Source organism: Acomys minous (genome assembly GCF_964271855.1).
Source record: "Acomys minous genome assembly, chromosome: 1".
Lineage (NCBI taxonomy): Eukaryota > Metazoa > Chordata > Mammalia > Rodentia > Muridae > Acomys > Acomys minous.
In genome coordinates, this window is record NC_140483.1 from 167,113,826 (window position 1) to 167,138,098 (window position 24,273).

The 24,273-nt window shown below is 39.8% G+C and overlaps 2 protein-coding genes across 24 annotated transcripts in view; both read right to left on the bottom strand.

Moving 5' to 3' along the window:
- The window catches only part of PTPRD (protein tyrosine phosphatase receptor type D), a 2,167,047-nt gene that overhangs the window by 455,287 nt on the left and 1,687,487 nt on the right, over positions 1 to 24,273 (bottom strand). The window lies entirely within an intron of this gene.
- LOC311597110 (uncharacterized protein) overlaps positions 7,576 to 24,273 on the bottom strand; it is a gene marked incomplete at its 5' end in the record, with an annotated part of 38,831 nt that continues 22,133 nt past the window's right edge. Inside the window, one exon of the mRNA XM_084781194.1 lies at positions 7,576 to 8,082. Within this exon, the coding sequence (XP_084637320.1) occupies positions 8,062 to 8,082 (21 nt within the window). The 3' untranslated portion in view covers positions 7,576 to 8,061. The remainder of the gene's footprint in view (positions 8,083 to 24,273) is intronic.

A 24,273-nucleotide genomic window follows, 5' to 3' on the forward strand; every position in this document is an offset into this window, starting at 1 on the left:
GCTCCTAATAACTTATTAATATATCCAGAGATCAGTGTATTTCCTAACCTTCATCAGAGGAACTTCTTTTGGCTGTGTATGGTGATTAACACAAAGACCCACAACTGGTCAACATGCAGAGAATAAAACACTGTGAAGTTCTCAGTCCTAAATGGGTTAATACAGGATAACTACACTACAATACAGAGGCTGATGCATCAACAAATGACCAAGTATGATGTGGACCTAGACCCTCTGCTCACATGTAGTAGCACAGTCTCTTTGTGGTCCCACAATGGGAGAGTAGGGACTCCTTCAGACATGGACTCTGGCCACTGAACACTTCCCCCTGGCAGGGCAGCCTTGCCAGGCTACAGAAGAAGAGGTTACAGGTAGTATAGATGGGACTTGATAGGCTGAGGTTAGATTTTAGAGGTGATGGGAAAGGGCTAACCAGTTATCTTTAAGACTATGGCCCTGGTACGTTGACTGTTCTACACAGCACTGATCATACAGCACAGTGTTTTGGACAAACTAACTGGACACACAACATCACCAGGGCATTGGAGGAATGGAGAGGTGGGCATATCTGAAAGGAGTTGAGGATAAATATGGTTAAACTATATTATATGAAATATTCAAAGAATTAATAAAAATATTTTTATATCCAGTATTATATTCTCAACTTTGCTAAGCTAACTAAGCAATGGGTCACATCTAAATAGATCACAGGTAAAATAATCAGGCTAATTTTTTTTCTTAAGAAAAGTGAAAGATCAGCCAGGAAAGGCAGATATTGTGCAAAATTACAGATGAATTTATCCTACTCTTCTAATCTTTACTAGAACATGTTTGGCCTTCCTAGCACCCTCTTACAGAATGTCACTGACACCAGTGAAAGTGACAAAGATGCCAAACTCTCCAGAAAACTGCTTAGGGTACTTAAAGGTTAAAAAAAAAAAAAGAATGGATGAACATTTCTCAAAGAGAGTAATGACCTTGGCATTACCTCAGAAGCACAGCAGAGAGAGAAATCCATTTAGCAGACATAGTGATGCATGCCTGTATCCTCAACACCACACTGAAGGTCCTAGAGACTCTTACATTCCAGAGCAAGCTGTCCTATACAGCAAGGCACTATGGGAAATACAGGATAATAGTAGAAGAAAGCTAAGCAGACTCTGGAGAGAAAAGAAAAGGCAAAAATAAAAAAGTAAGTGAAAGACATCTAGTTCCCCTCATCTGAAAGAAGAGAGAAGATGAGTAATAATTAATAGCTGAGTGCAGACCCACTGCTGTCAAAGTCATCTAAGCATCATCTAAGCTGGAAAACTGTCTCAGTGGGTAGAGAGGTGCCTGAGGACCTGAGTTCAAAATCAGAATTTATATAGTGGAAGAAGAGGTGAGACTCAGGCAGGATAGTCTCAGACATTCACAGTAGCATACCAAAAACATTCAGGCACACACATAAATAAGTAAATAAATAAGTAAGCGATTAAAATAACCTAACCTCTGTTAGACTAAATAGCCCAGTATATCAAGAGCAAGAAGCAAGAAATGACTTATATTTTGATTTTCACGGTTTTCAATTCTCTTACGACACATTCATCAATAACCCGAGAAAATGGGATCCTCACTGCATAGCTCTGAGGGGGCAGGAGGCCACACCTGGTGAGAACTATGGATGAAACAGAGTCAGCCTCAGAGGGATCAGAACAAATGACCATCACTGTGGTTAATTCTGGGCGGGACTCTGACCTGAAGAGAAGAATAATTAGGGCCATTGTTAAATCTGCAGATGAGAACAGACTAAAACCAAGGGAGGAAAGTGAGTGAGGAGGCCAGGGGGAGGTCCCAGGCATTGAGGAATAATTCAGGATTCAAATTCAAAATGGCCTTGAAAACTTGAAGAAGCCACAGACAGAATGCATTTCTCTCTCCTCTTTCTTCCACAGGATGGGAGACATGATCCTCTCGGTCACAGATTTTCACTTACACATTTGATAAATATGCAAGAGATGCTCTGCTGAGTTCCACAAATACTTACTTAAGAAATAATCCCTGCCTTGTAATTCCACAGAAACCAGTACTTTATTGAAAAAAAAATTACAGGTAATTGACAGTTTTGTGTGGGCCCCCTTCTTTGATTCTGGTTTACCTTTCTTCCCATTCCTAGTCTGAGTTAATTATTCCTCTTGAGTGATTTCTTTCTTCCTGTGGTGCAGAACACTGGAGGGTAATCAGACTTACACACTGGTCTCCCTCTAAATTGCTAATCTCTAAAGGAGCACAGGCCATGGATCATGCATCTTTGCCTCCCCAGAGCACAGCACCTGGCATACAATGGCTGCTCAATAAGTCAATAAGCTTATTGATTTACAACTGAAAACAAAGTGTGCACATGTAAAGTGGGCTTTGTGTGTGTATTAAAAGAATCTGAGATGCTGTCTTGAATCCCAGTAAAAAGTTTATGTCATCTGATAGCCACAAAGGTTTGGATAAAAATTCATAATAATGGAGCTAGAGCAATGACTCGATGGTTAAGAACACTGAATATACTTGCATAGGACCTGAATTTGTGTCCCAGTTCCTACGTGGCAGCTTATGATTGTCTGCAACTTCAGTTTCAGGGACTCCAATGCCCTCTCCTGTCCTCCAACTGGCACCAAGCACACATGTGTACACAAACATCCATGCACGCAAAACACTCATACACATAAAAATGAATAAGTAAAACATTTATGTTATTTTTACTTTGAAAACCAAAAGGACACACAGCAAATTAAGTGTGGGTGGCACCTGCCTAACAATCCTAGCACTCTGGAGGGAGAGGCAGGAGGGTCACAAATTCAAGCTATCCTGGATTGCAGAGTGAGGTCAAAAACAGCTTGAGCTACATAATGAGACCGTGTCTCAAAAACACAACAAAATCAAATGAATCAGGTTGAACATAACATCTACACAAGCTCCTTTCACACAGGTTCATGGAGGGCTGGTATGGAGAATGAGAGAGCAGGTGGCAGGAACAATCTCCTGAGAAAACTGCTCTAAGAGCCAAGAGGAAGTATTTGGAAGCAAGGAGCGGGGAAGCAGGGGAAAGCTGCCAACCTGAAGCTGAAGAGAAAATAAAGTCCATAAAAACTGAAGCAAGAGGATCAAAGAAAGGATAGAAATGGAAAACAAATACCTAGAGAGGAAACCCTAGTTGACATAGGCAAGTCAAAATATATTAAAACTGGGAGCACACACAGAAAGAAGCAATCCCATAATACAACATTCAATTGAAAAGAACAGAAACAACTCAGGCATGGTTGGTTTTAGGAGAAAAGAGAAGCCCCTTACTAGAGCAAGGCTGTTTATGCAAAATTGCACAGCACACACATGCATACAGCACAGGTTGCATACTTCCTAAGAGATGTGTATGTCTATAGATATAACAGATGCTAAATAAAAGCTCTTGACCTTGTCCAAGGACATCCATGACGGAACCTCCAGTTCCATTTATAAGTGCAGTCATGTAGTTATCTGGGGAGGGGTCTCATTCCAATACATAGCTCCAATTCTGGTAGCAGACGAGTATTCTCGTTATTCATATTTTATAATGGTATCCCTTTTAAAAAGTGGCATTTTATTTCCATTTCCACCTCATTTCTATTTAGAGAAGGAGGAAACAGTGGATGCAGACAGGGGAGGAGAATGAGACGTGGCTTCCTAAACTCGGCATCCGATACAGTCCCTAAGTCATGCCTCAGCGGTGGCTCAAACAAACTTAATCACAGACAGTGGCATGCCACCAAAACATAAAACTTTCCATGACAATCTGCCACTTCCTAAATATATAATAATATTTGAGTTGAATTAGACTCAAAGTATGACCGGACATTTCCCAATAGCTTGTTTAAATGGCAAGATCATTTCAGATAACTCAAATAAAACAACAACAACATTTGTTTAGAAATTGTAAGTGTGCAATCTAGAAAATTTGAATTAAAAAATTATGTATCAAAAATCAAGTCAGATAGAGGCCCTGTGAAAACACAGAGGAAGGGGATGCAGACTATCCAGATGTGACCTGATAGGCTGTGGTCAGATAGTGGGGGTGGGGGGAGGACCAGACCTGCCAGAAGTCGAAAGGAGGGAAAATAGATCAGAAAAAGGAGGGAGGAAGGGAGGGAACAGTAAGATAAGAGTGGAGGGATGACAATCCAAATGTAATATGAATAAATTATAATAAATAAATAAATAAACAAACCAAAAAAAATCACTCAAACATAATTTCATTATGTTATTGTATAAGAATTTTGTACCAATCATGGGACCCAAAAGTTAGAAGCTATGTGTATCAATTTTTTACATATTTATATCAATATAAGGCAATTTTTTTTCTTCTTATTCCTCCTGCACAAAATTACACCTCGACAACCTTGAAGTTATGAATCTCTATTTAAATCCAGCAGGTCTATTTCGGAGTGTCTGATCCCAAAGACCTAAACTAATGAGTGAAAAGGAAAAACTGCAAGCATGTGGCTGATTAGGAAAAAAAAAGTTATAATAGGCCTGAGTGCTGTTATTATTGAGGTTACAAGTAAAATAACCATCAGGTCATTTTAAGCTCTGGAAAACACCCTATGGTGGGTACTTGACTGATTCGATGTGTTTTGTACACAGTTGCTGTGATAATGGAGCAGACGTTTACCCTATAACAAAGCAAAGTGCAAATGAAAGCCTTAGGGTTTACAGTAATTCCAGAATACCGAACCACCAGGAAAGGTTTTTAATGAAGCCCCTGCTGATCTATTTACTGGCTAAAACCCTTTTTGTCTCCTAAAAACAGTAACATCATGCACACAACAAATTATTGATAAATTGAAGGATTTCAAACAAAGATAAACAGGGAATTAAAAATCTGTTACAGACAGTATGTTTACAAAGTACACTGAACAGAATTAGTTGTTGGTCTGGATCCAGTTCCTCTGTGCATTCTCAGACATAAAGAGTTCCTGTGTGGGGTTCCTGTTCTCACAGAATCCTGAAGACCAGGGCAAGCTCAGCTTTGGGACTGTAAGAGGAGCCAAGCAGTCTTGATTGCTTAGCATAATCTATAAACACAAGACACCAGGTTGACCCTCAAAGTGATCTCTCTCCCTTCACACAGGGATGGCAGGCCAGCGATATCATTATGGGTTACAAAACAGCATTTAGAAAAGGTTCCTAAAGGAAATCTTTCTTCCTTTCAACCATGTTGCTATGGTAACCACACCAATCAAGCTCCTTGCACAAAGGCTTTTGTGTCAAGTTCTGTTAGCAAACTCATATAGAAAGTGTAACTCCCATCCAAGCACTAACTGGACCAGACCCTGCTTAGCTTCCAAGATCAGTTGCATTCAGTGTAAGATGGCTGGAAGATGTCCAAAAGAAAGAAATACATAGGGAAAAAAGGGTCCCCATCCCTAGGTGTCACATCAAGAAGCAGGGGGCCAAAGGGGCTAAATGTCCTGTTTGAGAAAGGTTCTAAGAACTTTGTTATTAGACAAGGCGTCCAGCCCAAATAAGATCTCACTCACTTCTTCAAATTGTCCTGTTACATTAGTTTACAGTAACAAGGGGCAATCTGCTATAAGCTGCTCAAGGTACCTTCTGCTATTAACCAATTCACCTAGGCCCTGGACCAACAAGCAGCTGCTTATGCCCACAAGTACAGGCCAGAGACAAAGCAAGAGAAGCATAGGTTGCCGGCCCATGCTAAGAAGAAAGATGCTTGCAAAAGGGGATGTCCAACATACACCCCCACAGAAGTGGTGGCTTTCCTGGCTGCCCTGTGTCACAAGATTGGGGTCATCTACTGCATCATCAAGGAGAAGGCCAGGCTGGGACAGCTAGTCCACAGAAGATGTACCAATGTTGCCTTCACACAGGTAAACTGGGAAGACAAAAGAGCTCTGGCAAAGCTGGTAGAAGCTATAAGGAGGATTACGACGATGACATCTACTGCTACTGGGGAGGCAATGTCCTGGGTCCAAAACCAACGGTTTGCACTGCAGAGATGCGAAAGGCAAAGGCTAAAAAACCCACCACTAGACTGGGTTTAATATACACTTCTAAGTTTTCTGTACCTGAATAAAATATTGCCCTCAAAAAAAAGAGAAAAGAACTTTTTATTAATTTTTTAATATTTTATTACATATACATTTATATTAGTACACATATATTTATATTATTGTGCGTAACAAGAAGAACCATGAGAAAAGAAATTGTAACTCAAGTAAATTATTATCACATTTGTTGCCTTATTAGACATAGGGAAAAGATACTTCAATTTTATTTATTTATTTATTTTTAGTACTGGACATATTAGCATCTTAAATTAGTTAAACTTAGTCTTTTTACATAAAAGCCTCCAGGAGACTCTTTCAGGTAAAAAAAAAAATGGAATGCACCTATCAGAAGGACCAGGACTCACATGTGGCAGAGCAGTCCTTGCCTTCCGGTACTGCGCTGTGATTTCTTCTAAAACAGGTGCTGCACACGCTTCTGTGTTGCAGGTCCAGCTGCAACATGGAGAACCCTAGGATGCATATTAGCACAGCAGGTGTGACCCTCATGCACAGAACCGTGACACATGCATTTGTGCCGCAGGTCTAACTCTTATGGGGAGAATTCTAGCACTTGATGTCCACAGGAGCATACAAGGTGCATAAGCAACAAAGAATCCCTTTCTTATAGGGTATTTTCTCTTAGTAAGGTCCCATGAAGGAGTATTGTTGATTATAGTCATAATTTTGAAAGCTTTATGTTAATGACATAACCTCACATTAGCATAATTCCATTTCTATGTAGCTCCACTTTCTGTTAAATGCTTTTTTTTTTTTTAACAAAACAAAAATTACTACTGGAGGTGGTGGTTCATACCTGGAATTTCAGCGTGTGAGAGAGTTGCTATGAACTGAAAGCTAGCCTGGGCTACATGAATAATTCATGGCCAATGAGAGCTACATAATAAAACCCTATCGCCAACCAAAGCCAAAACCAGAGAGAGCAAGATGGATTGATTTAATAAATTTCAATAACGAGCTTGAGAGCCAAGAGATTTTCTTTTTTTTACAAGAAAACAGTAGTTTACTCTACGGAGTAAACTTTTCATCTCCTTTTCTTTAATTTTACTCAGAAGTCACCAACGAAATTAAAAAACTCTACAGTCTTATTAGTTCTTGATATCTTTTATTTTTAATATATATGTGTATATATACACATATATAAACATACATATATCCTACATTATTGTCATAGAATTATAGATTTTTTTAAGATAAGAGGACAGACACATTTTTTTATGAGAAGGGAACTTAATAAGTATAGTCTGCCCAATATTCATCCTAATTTAAAGTAGGTATTATCTTTTTCCTAGAATGAGTAGAATTTCAAGGTTTCTGGAGAAAAAAATACATATATACACCAAAACACCTGCTAATTATGGTCAGATTGAAATTAATACAATAGAGACCAATTCAAACTAAAGTTAATTGTTCAGAGACTTTCAAAGACAAATATCGTGGATACCAATAAACATAAACTTTGGCCAACACCATACTCCTGAACTAATTGTGCACATATAACCTGAACTGAGTGTCTGTGTGTGGTCTGAGCTGTACATAGTTCAGTAGGAACTCATGAACAGATTGTCTTCATGTGATCTGGGGTGTGCATAGCTTAATAGGGGCCTGGGACCTTTCAGCCTGATAGTTAAAGGGTAGGGACAGACTTTAGTGCCATAGAACTTCCCTAGAACATGCAAAGCCCTAAGTGAGACTCTCATAAATCAAGCAATAAATGAGTAAATTATAATTAAGAAAATCTGAAACACCAAATGAATCAACATTCATTACCTACTTTAATTTCAAGTGTCTGACTTCATGAAGCTACTGTCAACCTAAACTATGGAAATTGACATTTTAATTAACTTTACCTGAAAACAAATTTAAACACCTAAACTTAAATAGTGGTATTACCTTGTATTTGTATGTGAAGTGGGAAATTTGTCTTGGCTACTTTCTGCTTTGTGTTATTTGATTTTCTTCATAATTTTCATAGATAGATAGGGAGGTGCTAGTGGGAAAAAATGGAGTTTAAATCAGTTTAACAACATATATTACCAATGCTGCCTCATACATTAATAATTATAACATCAAATTTTATTGACTGCCTACTAGAAGTCAGCAATTGACCTATTTTTCTTCACTGTTAACATATTATCAGAGCAGACAGACAGACAGACAGACAGACAGACAATGTCTTCAGTTGTCACAGTGGTTCTGAGAGACTGTATTTGTTTCACCGTCTAACACACAGAGGTTCAGAAAGGTTGAGTGGCCTGTCAAAGTTGGGCAGTGAGAACCAGTAGCTAGGACCCCCAATCAGATCCAGAAGACTAGCATATTTCTCTTTGTGCAAAGAACAAATAGAACACCTTGATATGTTTCCTATAGATTATTGCTACTGTACAGGACAGGTCATGGCTAACATAATTACCTCTAACAATTACAAAATTTGATACTAATTGGTGATTTGGCTTTATAATTGTAACATTGTCTTTTAGGGTCATTATAAACAATCTTCATTATGAAACAGCCATTTGCCCCTACAGTACACTCCTGTGGGGTTTCTCTGCTGCCCTTTAGAAAAACTTTAAATCATGAAGTAAAAGAACTTAGTCTACTTGTTTCCACGCCTGATGGTTTAGTTAAATACAAAGTATCATGGAACCAGAAGGCAGCACAAACACTGAGAAAGGATGTCCTAACAAGAGCTGACTTTGCAAAGTGAAGAAACAAAGGATTAATCCTTAGCCTTGTTAAGATGAAAGGAAAGCCACAGGAGACAATGTGTGCAGCACCCTGCCCTTTCTCTCTGGTTCCTTGCTCTTGCTGCTCAGTGGAGTCAATGTCTGTGTGTCAGTATGTTATTCCTTTGACTATGGATAAACGGAAGTAGAAAATACAGAAAGATCCTTCTAATACATTTTCTTTCTTTCTATTTTATATGAACATATTAATTTCAATCATATATTTCTCTAACATAAAAGCTCATTGTAAATGTGGAATGCATTTTAATCTCCTACATTATATTTGACTGTTTCAGTAAAATTATCCAGGAGATCCTTAACACCAAAATCCCTTTGTGACCCAGCACTGTGAGCTTTCTGATATCGGGAATTAACAGATAATTCTCTCTTCTGCCACATAATCAGGGAGCACAAAGCAAACAGAACATTCACTTCTGGGCTTTGCTGTGTCTTGTTCTCCTGTCTAGCACAGTTATACACTCTAAAACCAGGGTATAAAGGAAATGTGGTCTCTCACAACAGTTGCATTGATTGTTCTTGTGTCAAGATGTTTAAAGTGCATTTCCCAGGAGACAGATGCTCACAGGTAGCATATCAGACAAACCACCGTCTCTTCCTCTCTCCATAAGGGTAGTGAAAAGGATATTCACCATTATACTAAAAATCAAGACCACAGAAGACTACAATCCCAGATTGTACATTTTAAGTGAATGTAACCACTCTAAAGTGTATAATTCAAAAAATTCAAATTGGGGAAGACAAATACAAAGATCTGTCAATTTAAAAAGCCATGCATATACATAACGTAATTCCCAGCTGATGTAGGGAGATCAGGAGTTCAAAGCCAGCAACTATGAGGTCAGCCTGGACTACATGAGACCTTGTCTCAAGAAGACAAAAATTGAAACAAATATGACCACAAAATACAAGGTAAAAACAATTTAACAATTTGCATGTGTTTAATATAACTACCCACAGTGTACATGCCATTGTTTTCCCCATTCAAATGTGAAAAGTGAGGATTTGTCTTAGTCTTCTATTGCTGTGAAGAGACACCATGACCATGGCAACTCACAAAAATTCAGTTTAACTACTTTTCTAATACAGAAAAGTTAAGCCACCACACACAATCCTAACTCCAAAGTTAACAATGCCTAGATTTGTCCATCAGAAAACTCAAATTCTAGGCATCTCTCCGATCTTAATATAGTTAGCTACACAGAAATGTCTGTGAGTTAAAAAGGGACACCAACATCGACCCCCTGTTCAGATTTAGCCAATGAACAGCTCATTCTCCACAATTGTGGGGAGAGAGGGGACTGCCTCTGACATGAACTCTGGTGTCCCCAATTTGATCACTTTCCTTTGGTGGGGAGGGCCAGCAGCACACAGGGGAAGGAGAAGCAGGCTATCTCGATGAGACCTGATAGGCTGCGGTCATATGGTCAGGGAGGAGGTCTCCTTCTGTCAGAGGTCCAGAGGAGGGGAATAGGATGAAAGCGTGACAGAGGGTGGGAACAGGAAGATACAAGTGAGCACAAGGAGGGGATAACAATCTCAATAAATTCCAATAATTTTTAAAGAGGTGACATCAACCCTCTCCTCACCTTGCCTATTTGTTGTTGTTGTTGGTGGTTTTGGAAACTGAGTTTCTCTGTGTAGCCTTGGCTGCCCTGGATTCACTTTGTAGACCAGGCTGGCCTCAAATTCGCAGAGATCCACCTGCTTCTGCCTCCATCTCCCTTTCCCTTTTATTCTGAAGTTCCCTTCCTTTTAGTCTTTCCTTTGATCTCACTAACCCTTTTGCCTGAACCTAAAATGACCAAGACAATGCGATTAAAAGGAGTGGACTAAGAGAATTGCCTGCCTTTAGATCATTGGTAGCTACCTCTGTGCTCTCTAGTTCTGCCACACACACACCCACCAACACACCAATCTGTGTGTGTGTGTGTGTGTGTGTGTGTGTGTGTGTGTGTGTGTATCTCCATAGTTTTAGAGAAACTTATTATAGCCACTGACGCTGCTACCCCAAATACATAATCTCTATAACTTGTACGGACTCTGACAACCCCTTAGACTGTGTGGAGAAGATACAGGAGAGTCTTGGCTCTCTTACAGGCTTTCCCAAAATCTTATTTTCTTCATCACAAAGCTCAGAGTAGAGGGCAATCCCAGAATGTACCTCTTCTGCTTTTCTATCCTCCCCCTTGGGATGAATAACTAACCTGCTTCTTTTTTTGATCACTTAGAATTTCTACATAGGAACAGGACCACCACTGCCCCTCTATGTTCCTGAACCTTCAAGCAATATGGAGAACCCTACAGACCTACCTTAGTTACAGCTTCTATTGTTGCAATACTATACCATGACCAAAAGCAACTTGGGGAGGAAATACTTTACTTCAGCTAACAAATCTCAGGTCACACTCCGTCACTGACAGAAGTGAGGGCAGGAATGTGGAAGCAGGAGACAGAAACCATGGAGGAACACTGCTTACTGGCTTAGCTCCCATGGCTTCCGCAGCCTGCTTTCTAGGACCACCTGTCACAATGGGTTGGGCCTTCCCTTTTAGTCACTAACTAAGAAAAGGACCCATGGGTTTGTCAATGGTCCAAACTCATGAAGGCATTTTCTCAATTCTTCTCAGATAACTCTAGCTGTGCCAAGATGAAGAACTAAGCCTGACATGGTCACCTGTGAAAGTTCCCTGCCCTGTGGGTTTAGTCAGGACAGTGGACAGCCTATTACAGAGCAGGGCTTGCCCACATGATTTATCATTGTGAATCTTGTCCTTCAGCTGCATCACTAAAACAATTTCCCAGTATTTCTAGTCAGAGTGCTTGGGGTGAGACAATCAGCACTCAGAGGCAGACCATGTTCAGCCCCAGGCTAAGATTCCAAGCCCAGCATCTTCCCACCCCCCACCCACCTCTAACCCCCCTGATCCGCTAAAGAAAGAAATTTCTGCCTGTGCTATGAGCAGTTAAAAATCAGTATCTGAATCAGTCTGAAACCAATTCAAATGATGAGTCCTTGAATCAGGTGTTTTAGATACTGACGTTATTAAGAACTGATACATAAATCTGTATGTATCATCATATAAAATAGGTCTCTTTTATGATTATATTTCTATTGATATTTTATGGGGGTGTTTATTTGCTTAGTTGCTTGGTTGCTTGGTTGGTTAGTTTAGTTTGACTTTTTGGGGGCATAGTCTCATGTAGTCCCAGGGTGGACTAAAATCCTTACTGTATGATTAATGCTGTCCCTGAATTCCTAATTCTCCCAAGTGCTGGGAGACTGTGGTGTATGTCACTATGTTCTTTTTGGAAATGCAGCTTATATGATTAATCCATTAATAAAATGGATTCCTTATTGATAGACTTGATATTCAACAGGCAAACTCTGAAATATTTTATAATATTTAAAGACCAAGTGTTCTCTTCAGTAGGATTAGAATAAAATGGGTTTCTTTTGCAAAAAAAAAAAAACCTCATCTTTAGTAATAAATCATATAAAGATACTATTCTCAAATCTTTCAATATCTTAAATAAAATTTTGAAGCAGACAAATGTCATCAAGTATTCTGTGGGCACAGCAGTGACAGGACCAACTACCATTAGACTGGCCAAATGTCAATATTATAGTAGAAATACTATAATATATATTTTGTGTGTGTGGCTTGTTTTGTGTTGTGCTTACTCAGCATTCTGGCTTCTACAGTCTTCCTATTTCTTACAGTTCACAAAATGAGCCATTGACAATTCCTAACAATGATCTAGTACATCTGTTTCCTTTGTCTTCTGCCCCTGAAACATTCAGCCAAGCCCTTGTAGTGTCTACCTTAACAAAACCACTAGTATCCTAACTGATTTCAAAACAAACATAGTTGGAAAAAGCAAAGGCTAGAAGAACTGGGAATAAAATGTTAAAGTGCCAACCAATATAACCATGTGTTCTGACAGAGAGAATGGACTTTAAATTGTTCAAAGCCAGGCACTTGCTACAATTTGAAAATTCGCCCAGTGAGAGGTGAACTACTGCACTTACACCTTGCCAGGTTAAAAACATGGTGACTGATGCCTGCACACAGAAAAGGAGAACACAAGGATTTAGTGAGCTAAAGTTATTAAGGGAAGTTTACAAGTGCTTATAAATTCAGTACACAAAACAAGGGATATTATGGAGGACTTATTTGGATGTTGATAACATATCTTCTGGGGGTACAGACATGACTTTTACATTGCTAAAACCCCTAAAAGGAAATCAAGCTGTCAAGTAAGCAATGTGTTCAGAGTCCCCTGGCTTGAAATCAGAACTGGAACACAGTTCTGTCAAAACTCAAAATGTTCACTCCCCCCAAGTCACTGTGTATGTTGTAGAGTCTGGTTTTAAGCTTAGGAAATTTAACAGGTTAGAAAACAGAAAAGAATGAAAGTTCCTTCCAAATTGAATGCAGTATTTACATAGCACTTATGCTGTAATGTTCCTGTGCTAACCTTGTGGTAGTTAAAGCTGCTTGTCTACTGGACGCGATCTAGAACTTGGACACAAACTCCTGAGCATGTCTGTAAGAGATTAGCTTGAGGAATTTAATTGAGGTGGGAGGGTGCACCCTAAAGTAGACAGCACCATTGGTTGGGATCTTCAACTGAATAAAAGGAGAAAACAAGCCTACCATCAACATCTCATCCGTCTTCCCTCCTGGTTGCAGATGCAATGTGACCAGCTTTATCCTGCCACTATGAACTCCCTTACCGGGTGAACTGTACCCTGAAATGTATCACCATAAACTCCATTTCCCTTAATTGGCTTTTGTCAGGTCATTTCATCACAGAAATAGAAAAGGTAAGTAAAATCCTTCCAGTCATTTCAAACATCTATAGGAAATCTTCCTCGAGCCCCAGCAGCAGCTGAGCAAAGCTCAAACACTCTAGTACAATATTTAACACTGAGTGCTGTTAGAGAAACACGACTGTACATTATTTCTTGGCCTGGGTTCCTGAACTAGGATGCAAAAGATCAGACTGAAAATCAAAGCTGGAGTAATTCATAGAAAGTGCCATGGCAGCATGCTCTAGAGAAGAAAAGACAACTTTCTGAACAGACTAATGTCAACCAACGTGTATGGTGTAGCAAATGGCTTCAAATTGAAACATTCGACCTCTTAGCTATCAGAGCACTATTACCTTCTTCTTCTCCTAAGTGGATGTAGGTACCACCTACACATAAGCAGGTAATGATTTCTAACCCCTCCTGCCTCAGCTTAAATGTTACCCCAACAGAGAAGGTTATAATCATTGGATTTTATGAGGTCAGACATCTTTTCTCAACCCTAAATGATCTGTATGTTCACATGCATCTATTATTCTGCTCTCCTGGATGTCAAGCTCCCTAGTGGCAAGAGCTCTATCTCCCTGATCAATGGAGAATGCTTACTGCCTAGGACAGTCTTATACACATGCAGGAGAAGTCTATAGACTTCACAGTCCACAGCTTCATATGCCTGGCCACTAATCTCAACACTCCCATTCTCAACGTATCTTTAAAGGGATATGTTTATCAGGAATACTCAATGAGCCTATTATGTGTCCTTAGCCTTTCATCCTAGACTCCTCTTAGATTTCTACTCACTTTTTGGATCAGATTTTGGTACATTTTACCCTCCATATACATACACTCACTCAAGGTAGAATTGATTACTCCTTTTGCATTGTGCTCCTTTAATGAGCACTTGTATTACACTGAGGCAGGATTCAAAGGAAGAGAATTAGAGCAATATAGGAAGAGGAAGAAAACCCTCATTCAAAGCCTCTGACCAGCTAAGAGCCAAGAATTCCAGCATAATTGTCATCTTCCTTAAGGGCTGCTGACATAGACAGTGTTCCTTTTATACAAAGATGGAGCCATGCTTAAGGCCTAAGCCTACATGACCTTCTAGTAAGACCTCACTCATTTTGTAGATATTCTGGGAATCTCAAAAGCAAGGATTAACTTCCATCTACAGTACAAACTGTCTTCCCCTTCCATGCTTGTGAGCCAGGGAACTATCTTAGCAGCTGCAACCCTACCCAAGACATAGGGCCCTGCCCTACGACCTCACTCTGTTCCCTTAACACGTGTCTTCAGAAGCTTCCCAAAACTGCAGCAGTGATGTAAGCACTCAATCCTCCCCTTCCTGGAGAAGCTCACACCCACACTTGAGTATGTCTCTCTCCAGGGAGGAACTGTCAGTGTCTGTTCTGAAATCTTTGAGTGTCTTTTCAGAAGCTCCAGGCCTTCTTCACACTGGCTTGCCCTGAATTCTATTCTATAGCCAGGCCAAGAATCCAGTTTTGTGTGAGTTGAGGTCCCTAAAACATTAAAGGAAGTCCATAGGCTGCTTCAAGCAACAGAATCAGAGGACTTCTTCTGCCTCCCCTTAGCTGTTGTCAAGAAATAAGTTGCTTATCTAACATAAGGAGAGTCAGAAATCTCCACTTCACATTTCAATCCCCCAAACCCATAGTAAATGAATAAATGACTAAGTCTATCAACAAAAGGGAGTATTCAAGGAGTTATCATTTTCCCTTAGACCATAGAACATAAATCAGCTCACCATTTACATTTCAAAGCAGATTATGACTGGAACCTATAGGATATATATCAAGTCCCATCACTCAGAGATTTTTTTTTACTTGCTGGAGGTTATTAAAATTTCTGTATTAAACTAAACATGGATCCAATCCAATTAAGCCATGGCTAAATGGACTTGAATAGAATCCCTTTAAAATAATAGGCCTGAAATTATGTAGAAGAGCATCTTCTCGAGAGATCACATTTTCATAATTATTAGTACAATATCCCAAAGCACATTTAGTTAGCACTTAGCACTATCATCAAAAATAACGATAATATATTCAATATGCTGGACACAGGGTGACCTATTTCACTAGTACAATTAGTACTGAAAAGGAATGTAAATTCCATGAAGGCATTTTGGTTACACAATCCACAAATGAAGAGTTGATTCAATGATCATGGAGCACACTAGCCTGCCACCTTGGTCTTGGATTTCTACCTCCTACTCCTGTGAGAAATGTTTATCGCTTACACCTTCCACTCTATGTTACTGTGTCCCGGGAGCCTGAGCACATTAGGACAGTAAGCTTGGTGGCAATACTTTAAGACAGTCAGCTACTTGAATTACTGGGTAAAATACAGAGTTGTTCAAAAATGAATACCAGGTTCACTTGCAGACCAGTTACCAGATATGAGAAGCTTACTGAAATTTTTATTGCCTATGTATTTCTAAAACATATGGCTGCTCAGAGAAGAAGAATCAGTTTCCTGCATAAACAAGCTCTCACACAGATTGTGCAGTTGTGTGTGTGTGTGTGTGTGTGTGTGTGTGTGTCCATCATAAATTAAAGATAATGAATTTGGAAAGAGTTGCAGGGAGGTAGGAGCATAAGGGGTAAATAGGGGCTGGAGAGAGGAAGCAGCAGCCTGGGGGTGGGGAGGAGAAGTGATATAGATGCAGTGTGCATGTATAATGTTCACAAAGATAAAATTATTTAAATATATACATATATGTATATATTAACAGCATGTAGGCCATGGTCCATCTGCATTCACACTAAAGCTTTAACCTTTTAAATAGGGTAAAGTGACATTAAAATTTGTGAAATTCTATCCCTAAGTGAACCCTGACTACTCAAGCCATGTTTTAAAATAATTCAGAGTGTATCTATCTCTTCGCAGAAACCATGGAATATCCTATAACATGAAATACTCACAAAGGATTCTTAGAAGCACTCTTTCTGTTCTACCAGCAATGTGTATATGTTTTGCATTTGCTATGAAGAGCTTAGCACATCAAAAAGTTCCCAATATGCACATGCAAATTATTTTCCAGTTTTTAATCCTGAACTATAATTCAGAGATTTATAAGTATAGAAGGACCAGTTTTCAAACACATGTCTATGTAACTACATCCTTATCAGGTTATGAAACACGCCTTTCAACATAAGAAGCTCCTTCAAGCCCTTCCTCGTGGTGTTCTTCCCTTTCCCTAACTGCTTTCTATCCTGAGCCTGGACAGTCATTGCAATGACCTGTCATTTTAGGTTAGCCTTGACTGTTTAAACTTCACAAGAAAGTGCTAGACAGGGGAAACCTCTTTCAAGTTGTTAGTGAGAAAAGTCTAAAGACTCCCAAAAGGGTACAGATTAATGTCATTGTCCTTGGTAAACCCCAGAAAAAAGGAGATTATCACTTATTGCTGAAGACACCACAGACTTAGGACACAAGAATTGAAGAAATTGAGCTAGATCTGACCTAGAAGCCTCCTCACTGGGGACTAGTTCTGACAGTCTCAGAAGGAGCCATACGAGCTGCTAATGAACAAAAGCAATCAATAGTCCTATCCAAGTTGGCCATGGTGGTGCATGCCTTTAACCCCGGCACTCAGGGAGGCAGAGGCAGAGGCAGGCAGATCACTGGGAGTTTGAGGCCAGCCTAGTCTACAAAGGGAGTCCAGGACAGCCAAGGCTACCAGAGAAACCCTGTCTCAAACAAACTAACAAAGTTCTATCCAGCTATAATGCCAATGAACAACAACAATGACCAGCATGGTAAGATATTTGGATAGGTAACAATAATGACACATATCCTGGGGTAACCAACAACCACATATAGGACTCTTGGAGGAAATCCATGCCTAACACTGTACATTTGGCAAACTACCCATGGCTAGTAATGCCATGGAACTTAGAGAAGAATCCATCACTGCCACTTTCTTAAGCCAGTATAATTCATAAGGGCATTCTACTTATCCTTATATTGACAGCTAAGTTTAGCTCTCACCTCTCATCAACAAAGCTTCATTTTGGAGCAGACAGAGATCCTTACAGAAAGCCATACCTGGCCAAAATGTAGACTGTAGGATGCCTATCGCTAGCTGCTACATCTACAACAGAAGACCGACAACTAAGGCTTAGGGGACACTTTGGAAGAGGAGGCAGAAAGCTTGTAAGAACCAGAGGACCAGGACATCTGCTTGCTTTAAGATCTGGCTAGATGGAGTTGAGAGGAACAAAGGGTAAATATGAGCAAGATACATTGTCTTAAATTCTCCAAGAATTAAAATTACATATAATATATACACATATATACATGTTTACTGAAAATTCTATTGTGTGCCAAGCAATGAGCTCAAATATGGAATATACTATTTTAGCTAAACCTCACAATAAGTTAGGATACAGATAGGACATATTTAGGCTGGATTAAATTGCCCTAATTTGATAAAGATCCTATTTTTCAACATTGAACCTGTGCTGCAGTTCAATGCTGTATTTCTATAGAATGCATGATACAACACTAGAAGACAGCAAAATAAAATAGTGAATAAAATGTGGAGACTATTTCAATGATCTAAGGGTTCTTTTTAACAGTGATAACCATAGACCAAAGATTTCTTTTAACTAAGAAACCACTGTGGGTCAGCCCTGATGTGCAGACAAGTTGTGTGGGAGGGCAAGGGGCTTCAGATGTAGCATCTTGAATATTGAAAGGCATACCACCCGATCGATAAGAATCTCATCAGATAGCCTTAAGACTAGCCTCCTCAGCTTCCCATAAACAAGGTGTAAGCTGGCCAAATCAAGTTTTCTTGCTATTTTAAATTAGGTTTTGGAGGAAAACACATTTTTAGATGCATTTGACCTGTTCTGTGGACACAGCTTACATCCGTTATCCGCTTTACAATTGCATTTTGAAAAAGTGTTTGTATAATGCACCGCACTGCATGCTGCATACTGGAAAGCAAACCAGGCCTGCTGCAGTCTACATCACTTCGAATTGTATTAACTCGCCCTTCCTGTGATGCACAGGGCACAGCGTGTGTCTCCAGTGAGGCCAGAGAAGAGGGATAACTTAAAACCAAAGAGCCTCGACCTACACCCCTCCCCAAGGAGAAGGTGTCCTGGAGAAGGTAGGTACCTGAAGTTCAGCTGCTGGGTGACATGGGTATCTATGGGCTTGCATAACTAGGCAGAATTCTTTACCTCTACAGCATCATCTTCTAGATCAGAAGTACTTAACCTGTGAGTCCTGACCCCTTTGGGAGGTGGGTGGGGATCGAGCCACCTTTCACAGGGGTTGTGTTTCAGATAGTTACATTATGACTCATACCAAGAGGAAAATTAGAGATATGAAGTAACAACAAAATAAGTTTAGGGGTGAGGGTCACCACGACATGAGGAACCCTCTTAAAGTGTTGCAGCATTAGGAAGGGTGAGAAGTCTAGATGCTAGACTACCCAGTTCCAGGTAACCAGTGAACAGCAGCCTGCTTTTCTTAAAAATAAATAAATAAATAAAATTAAAAAGCGGAGGAGAAGAAAGGAGGAAAAGAGGAGAAATGGGAGGGAGAGGTGAAGGAGGAAAAATGGAGGAAGGAGAAGATCCACAGAGCCGGTCTATTAAGCTCTAAATCTGTAGCAAGCCTGGTAAACTCTGAGGTCTTGGGCCATGGATCCCTTTTAAAAGATAGCTTTTCTTTTGTTCTGTAATTCTTTAAGGAGGAAGCAGGAGTCAGAGAACACATCTATCATAAATGCCTCACGGTGCTCCTAGGACTTCACACCTGTCTCGGGTCTTCCATTTCTGATCAGTAGATCTCCTGGGTCTCTTTGTTGAATCCTAGGAGAATGTCTAGCAGGGTTAAATGCTAACTATGTTGGATAAAAAATTAAAAGTCTTGCCCACTTCGTGTCAAAGTACACTTGGCTTGTTTCCATTACACCATTATGAAATTGCCTGAGGAATACATTATGTAAGCATGCGCTGTGGCTGGACTAGAGATTACAGAGTCCACATACAATTAAGAAGAACACCCTCACCGAAATCAGCAAATCTAGTCATTTCAGGAAGAGAAACGGCAAGGTGAGCAAAATTAAAGCTTGCTAAGCTCCCTCATAAACACACACTACATTCCTCTGAATGCCAAGTCCTTCTGAATCACACATATCATTGCTACCGACTCAGAAAAAAAAAAAACCCCACACATGCTCCATCTCTTCCCAGCACAGAATGAATCTTATCATTTTGGAAATGCTTGGCTATTCACTTCAGCAGTGTTTCTTTTATGAGTCAGCTGTTGTAAACACTGCAAAACCTCACAGAAAGTTTCACTCGGTAAAAACCATTTACATATACTAATCTGGCAAAAAGTGGCTTGCCAAGTGATAGTGCTTCTACTTTTCCTTCAGTTTTTTTTTTCTTGACAGTTGGAAATGGGTACAAGTTGTAATTTATCTCTATCTATTGCCTACCTTAGTGGTGTCCACTAAAATCATTCAGACAGCATGACAGCTAAAGGGGCAATAATGAAAACTGCCTGCAATCTTCAGAGAGCACTAATGTGCATGGAATGTAAGCAGCTCAGGCTATTGTGCATGTGTCTATACACATACATAAGATTTATACATATGACTGTTGACTGGCCAGGAATCCTGAGCACACTTACAGACTCTACCATGAAAACTGCCAATAAAGTGTCTGCACCAACCCATCTACTTCCATTTCCCTTACTAGAGAACTGATTTGGAAGGTCACTGAAGATGATGAAATCCAACAGTTGGAAGCAGAGGACTTTTGAAGACATGAGAGCAAAAACAACAACAGCACAAAAAGCCCACCGCAGCTAAACAGGACTGCTCATCATGAAAATTAGGAAGAAAATAAGCAATGAGTCCCAAGGGGAAAGAAACGATCAATATGGGAACTCTCACAAGAACCACATATCTCAGAAATGCAACACTTAGCAAAGCCACAGTGGACTGTCAGGAAAGAGAAAGAGGAAAGTAGCACCATGCTATGTGTCTTGTTAACATGTGATGTTCCTTAAGTTTATGCCATGCTACAGGATCACAGGACTTCTCAAAGAAGACTGCTTTTCTTTCAACGGTAAAAACATTATCTCTGAAGAAGGCTGGATTAGATATTGTGTTTCTCTGATTGGTGTATATTCATTTTATCTATTCCTATTATCACTCTAACTCTATTATCTATTTCTTCCTCGTTTCCCCATTTCCAAACCCTTTTTTTTATGGGGCTTCATATTGTCAGGAACTGAATAATGATACATACCACCTCAAAATAGAATATACATAAAATTAATATAACCTCATATTTCATGTTAGTACTCTGATAAGTTTAATTTCTATCCTGGTTAGGTTCCTATTGTCGATGTAATGCAACCAAGAATCACTTGGGAAGAAGCAACCTCCACTGAAGACTTACTTCGCCAGATCAGCATGGGTTGATTGATTTTGATGTGGGAGGACGCAGGCATAGGCAGGTGTGTCTCAGATATGTAATAAAGCCAGCTTCAAGAAACAACCAGCCATTGAGCCAAGAGTAAGCCAGTAAAAAGTGTTCCTTGTCCATTCCTCCACGGTATACTTGAACTCTGGCCATGAGTTTTGACAGTGATGGAATGCGACCTGTAAATGTACTGAAATAAACTTTTCCCTCCACACATTGCTTTCAGGCAGAGTCTTATAAAGGGCAAAGCAGAGCAAAAGTAAGGGAATATGCATCATTCACTGACTATAGAACTCCATGATACAGAAGACATATTTTCCATCATTTCCTATTATTCTTTTGCACGTAATATAACTGAGTTAGCACCTTCTTTATGGAACCTAGAGTTGTTAAGAATTGGGGCAGCACAGCTGGTTCGTTCCCAGGCTAAGCCAACAGAGGTAACAGCAAAACAAAATGGAACAGGCTTTCAAGGACAACAGTGAGAGTATGTGGCCTTGTTCTTCTGCAGCCCTGGACTGAAGAGCTTGCTGAAGTATAAACCTGCTGTGGCAGAATTCCAGTTCCTATAGGTTCAAATGAGGGAATTAAAGACATGGGAGAACATCTGGGGAATGCTGTTGGCAACAAGCACCATTCCTAACTATGAAATGGAATGAAAATTAACTCAACATCAAATGTATATTTTAAATGGTTTGCTCTGTGTTTAAAAATTCATCTAACAGTCTGACATATAAAATTCTATATACAATTTCTCAACTAATGAAACAAACTTGAGATCTTTAGGTTTTTTTTCTCTAATGTTTTTATGCTCCCAAGTTTTACTAGGATTTTAGATGGATTTCTAAATCTTGAATATAAAAAATTAAATTGTTTTGAAATTTTGAAATTGTATATGGAAAACTTAAGGATTTATAAAATAGGCTGAGTATGTGTGCACGTGTGCACATCTGTACATGTGTGTACCGGCACATGTGGGCCTCTGTTTTCCTGTGTATATGGGTCCACATGCACATCTATGCACATGCATGTGTAAACAAGAGGACAACCTTCATTGTCCTTCCTCGAATGTCATCCACTTGACTTTTGAGACAGTCCCTCATTGGCCTGGCACTCACATATTAGACTAGGCTAGTCAGGTAGTGATCCCTAGGGACCTTCCTCTTCTGTCTTCTCAGGACTGGGATGACATAAGTGTAGTGCCATGTGCAAGAGCTCTTTACATGGCTTCTGCAGATTGTGTGCACTTCTTTATGTTTATACATCAAGTACTTGGCCTAAAAAGCTCTCTCCCTGACCCATTCTTTACCTTTTATTTTTAAGATATATCTAAAATTCAATAATATTCCAAAAAATAGTTAGCAAACATCAGCCATCTTCTAATTTGTTTATTTTCATTCATCTCACAAAAAAAAATATAATCAACAGCTACTTCATTTCTAAAAGCTTTAAGTGAATGGTAAAAGATATTGCCAAGGTAATTTTATCAACATAGCAATAGACAGAAATTGCTTTAGTCACTTACTTCTCACATATACAACATGGTATTTCTTTTTATTTGTTTGTTTTTGTTTTGTTTTTGAGGGGGGTTGGTTTTTTGTTTTGTTTTGTTTTTTGTTTGTTTGTTTGTTTTCTTGGTTTTGAGACATGGTTTCTCTGTGTAGCCTTGGCTGTCTTAGACTCATTTTGTATACCAGGCTGCCTCGAATTCAGAGTTCTGTCCGTCTCTGCCGGAATTACAGACGTGTGCCACTGTGTTTGGCTTTGCATAGTATTTCTTAAGTGCATTATCTCATTTAATGGTCCCAGCAACAATGTAAGAAAGGTAGACATTCCTATTGTTTCTATTTTAGAGATCAAAACACTAAGGGCAGATGACTCAGTGGGTAAGAATGTTAGAATCATCTGCAGGCATGATGATCTGCATTTGAATATCCAGCACTTACATTACGAGACAGGCATGGCAGCTAGTGTCTATCTATAACCCCAGCACTGGAAGATAGAGAGAGGATCCTGAGCCTCACTAGCTAATCAAAATAGACCAAATCCCATGGATCCATTTCAGTGAAACACCCTGTCTTAGGCAGTAAGGGAAGAACAAAGAGGAGGACATATGATGCCCAGTTCTGGCCTCTCGTGTACAGATACACCTGCACACTTACAAACCACTATCACTAAAACCACCACAAACACAAGGATCAAAGAATTCAAACTCTGATCCATCCAGAAAGCTAGACCAAGGGACAGGACACAGAGAGATTTCTAACATATCATTTTGCCCTTCCTCTGGGTTTGAGCAAGATAAATATTTTCTCTTACTTTCCTAACATAAAACTTGGGCAGTAAAAGAAAGGGAATACAGAAGACCTTTGTGTAGACAGCTTAGTGGTCACAAAACACAGAGGGTTAATTTAGAGTGAGGAAAACTCAGCATGGTTAAACTAAGGAATGCAACTGCATGGGTTGGGAAGCAGATGCTGACATTTCAAGTTGTGGAAGCATCCCGAGTTAAAGCCGGTACCTATGAAAGGCAGTGATGGGAGCTTATATTCAAGTGGACCACAGAGCTTCAGCTTAAGAGTCCACAAACTGGACCAGGCTATGGAGTGGGCAAAGGAACTCAATGACCTTTCTTTTTTTCTGCTTGGCTTAGATATCACCAGTGATCATGGCACCAGCTGTAGGGAGAGCAGAGAGCAGAGATGCATCTGGCCCTAGAGTAGCATGCATACAGAGAAAAGGCAAGCTCTAGAATGATAACCTCTAAAATCAGAGCTAGGAAGGAAACCCGGTTTTCAAACTAGTGGAAGAACAGAAGCTGTGCACACACGCTGCTGCAAAGTGTTGGAGGCTTTCCTGGGCCCTCCTCTCACAGCCCTGCCTGGACCATATCACTAAGTCAGCAATGATTCAGAAACACTTGGTGGCCCCATGTCTTGTGACACTGCTTTCTGTGTTTTTGATGACTGGTGCTGTGCACTGTTACATACTATGTCTGCCCTGGGATGTGAGCCCAAAGAAAACAAGCTGATCCTTATCACCACCTCCTTCTTCATGTCTGGGACACAGTAACAATTACTTGTTAGTATCCATAGGAATAAATCTGAAAGCAACATTATCCTAATGCCATTTTCACATTTCAG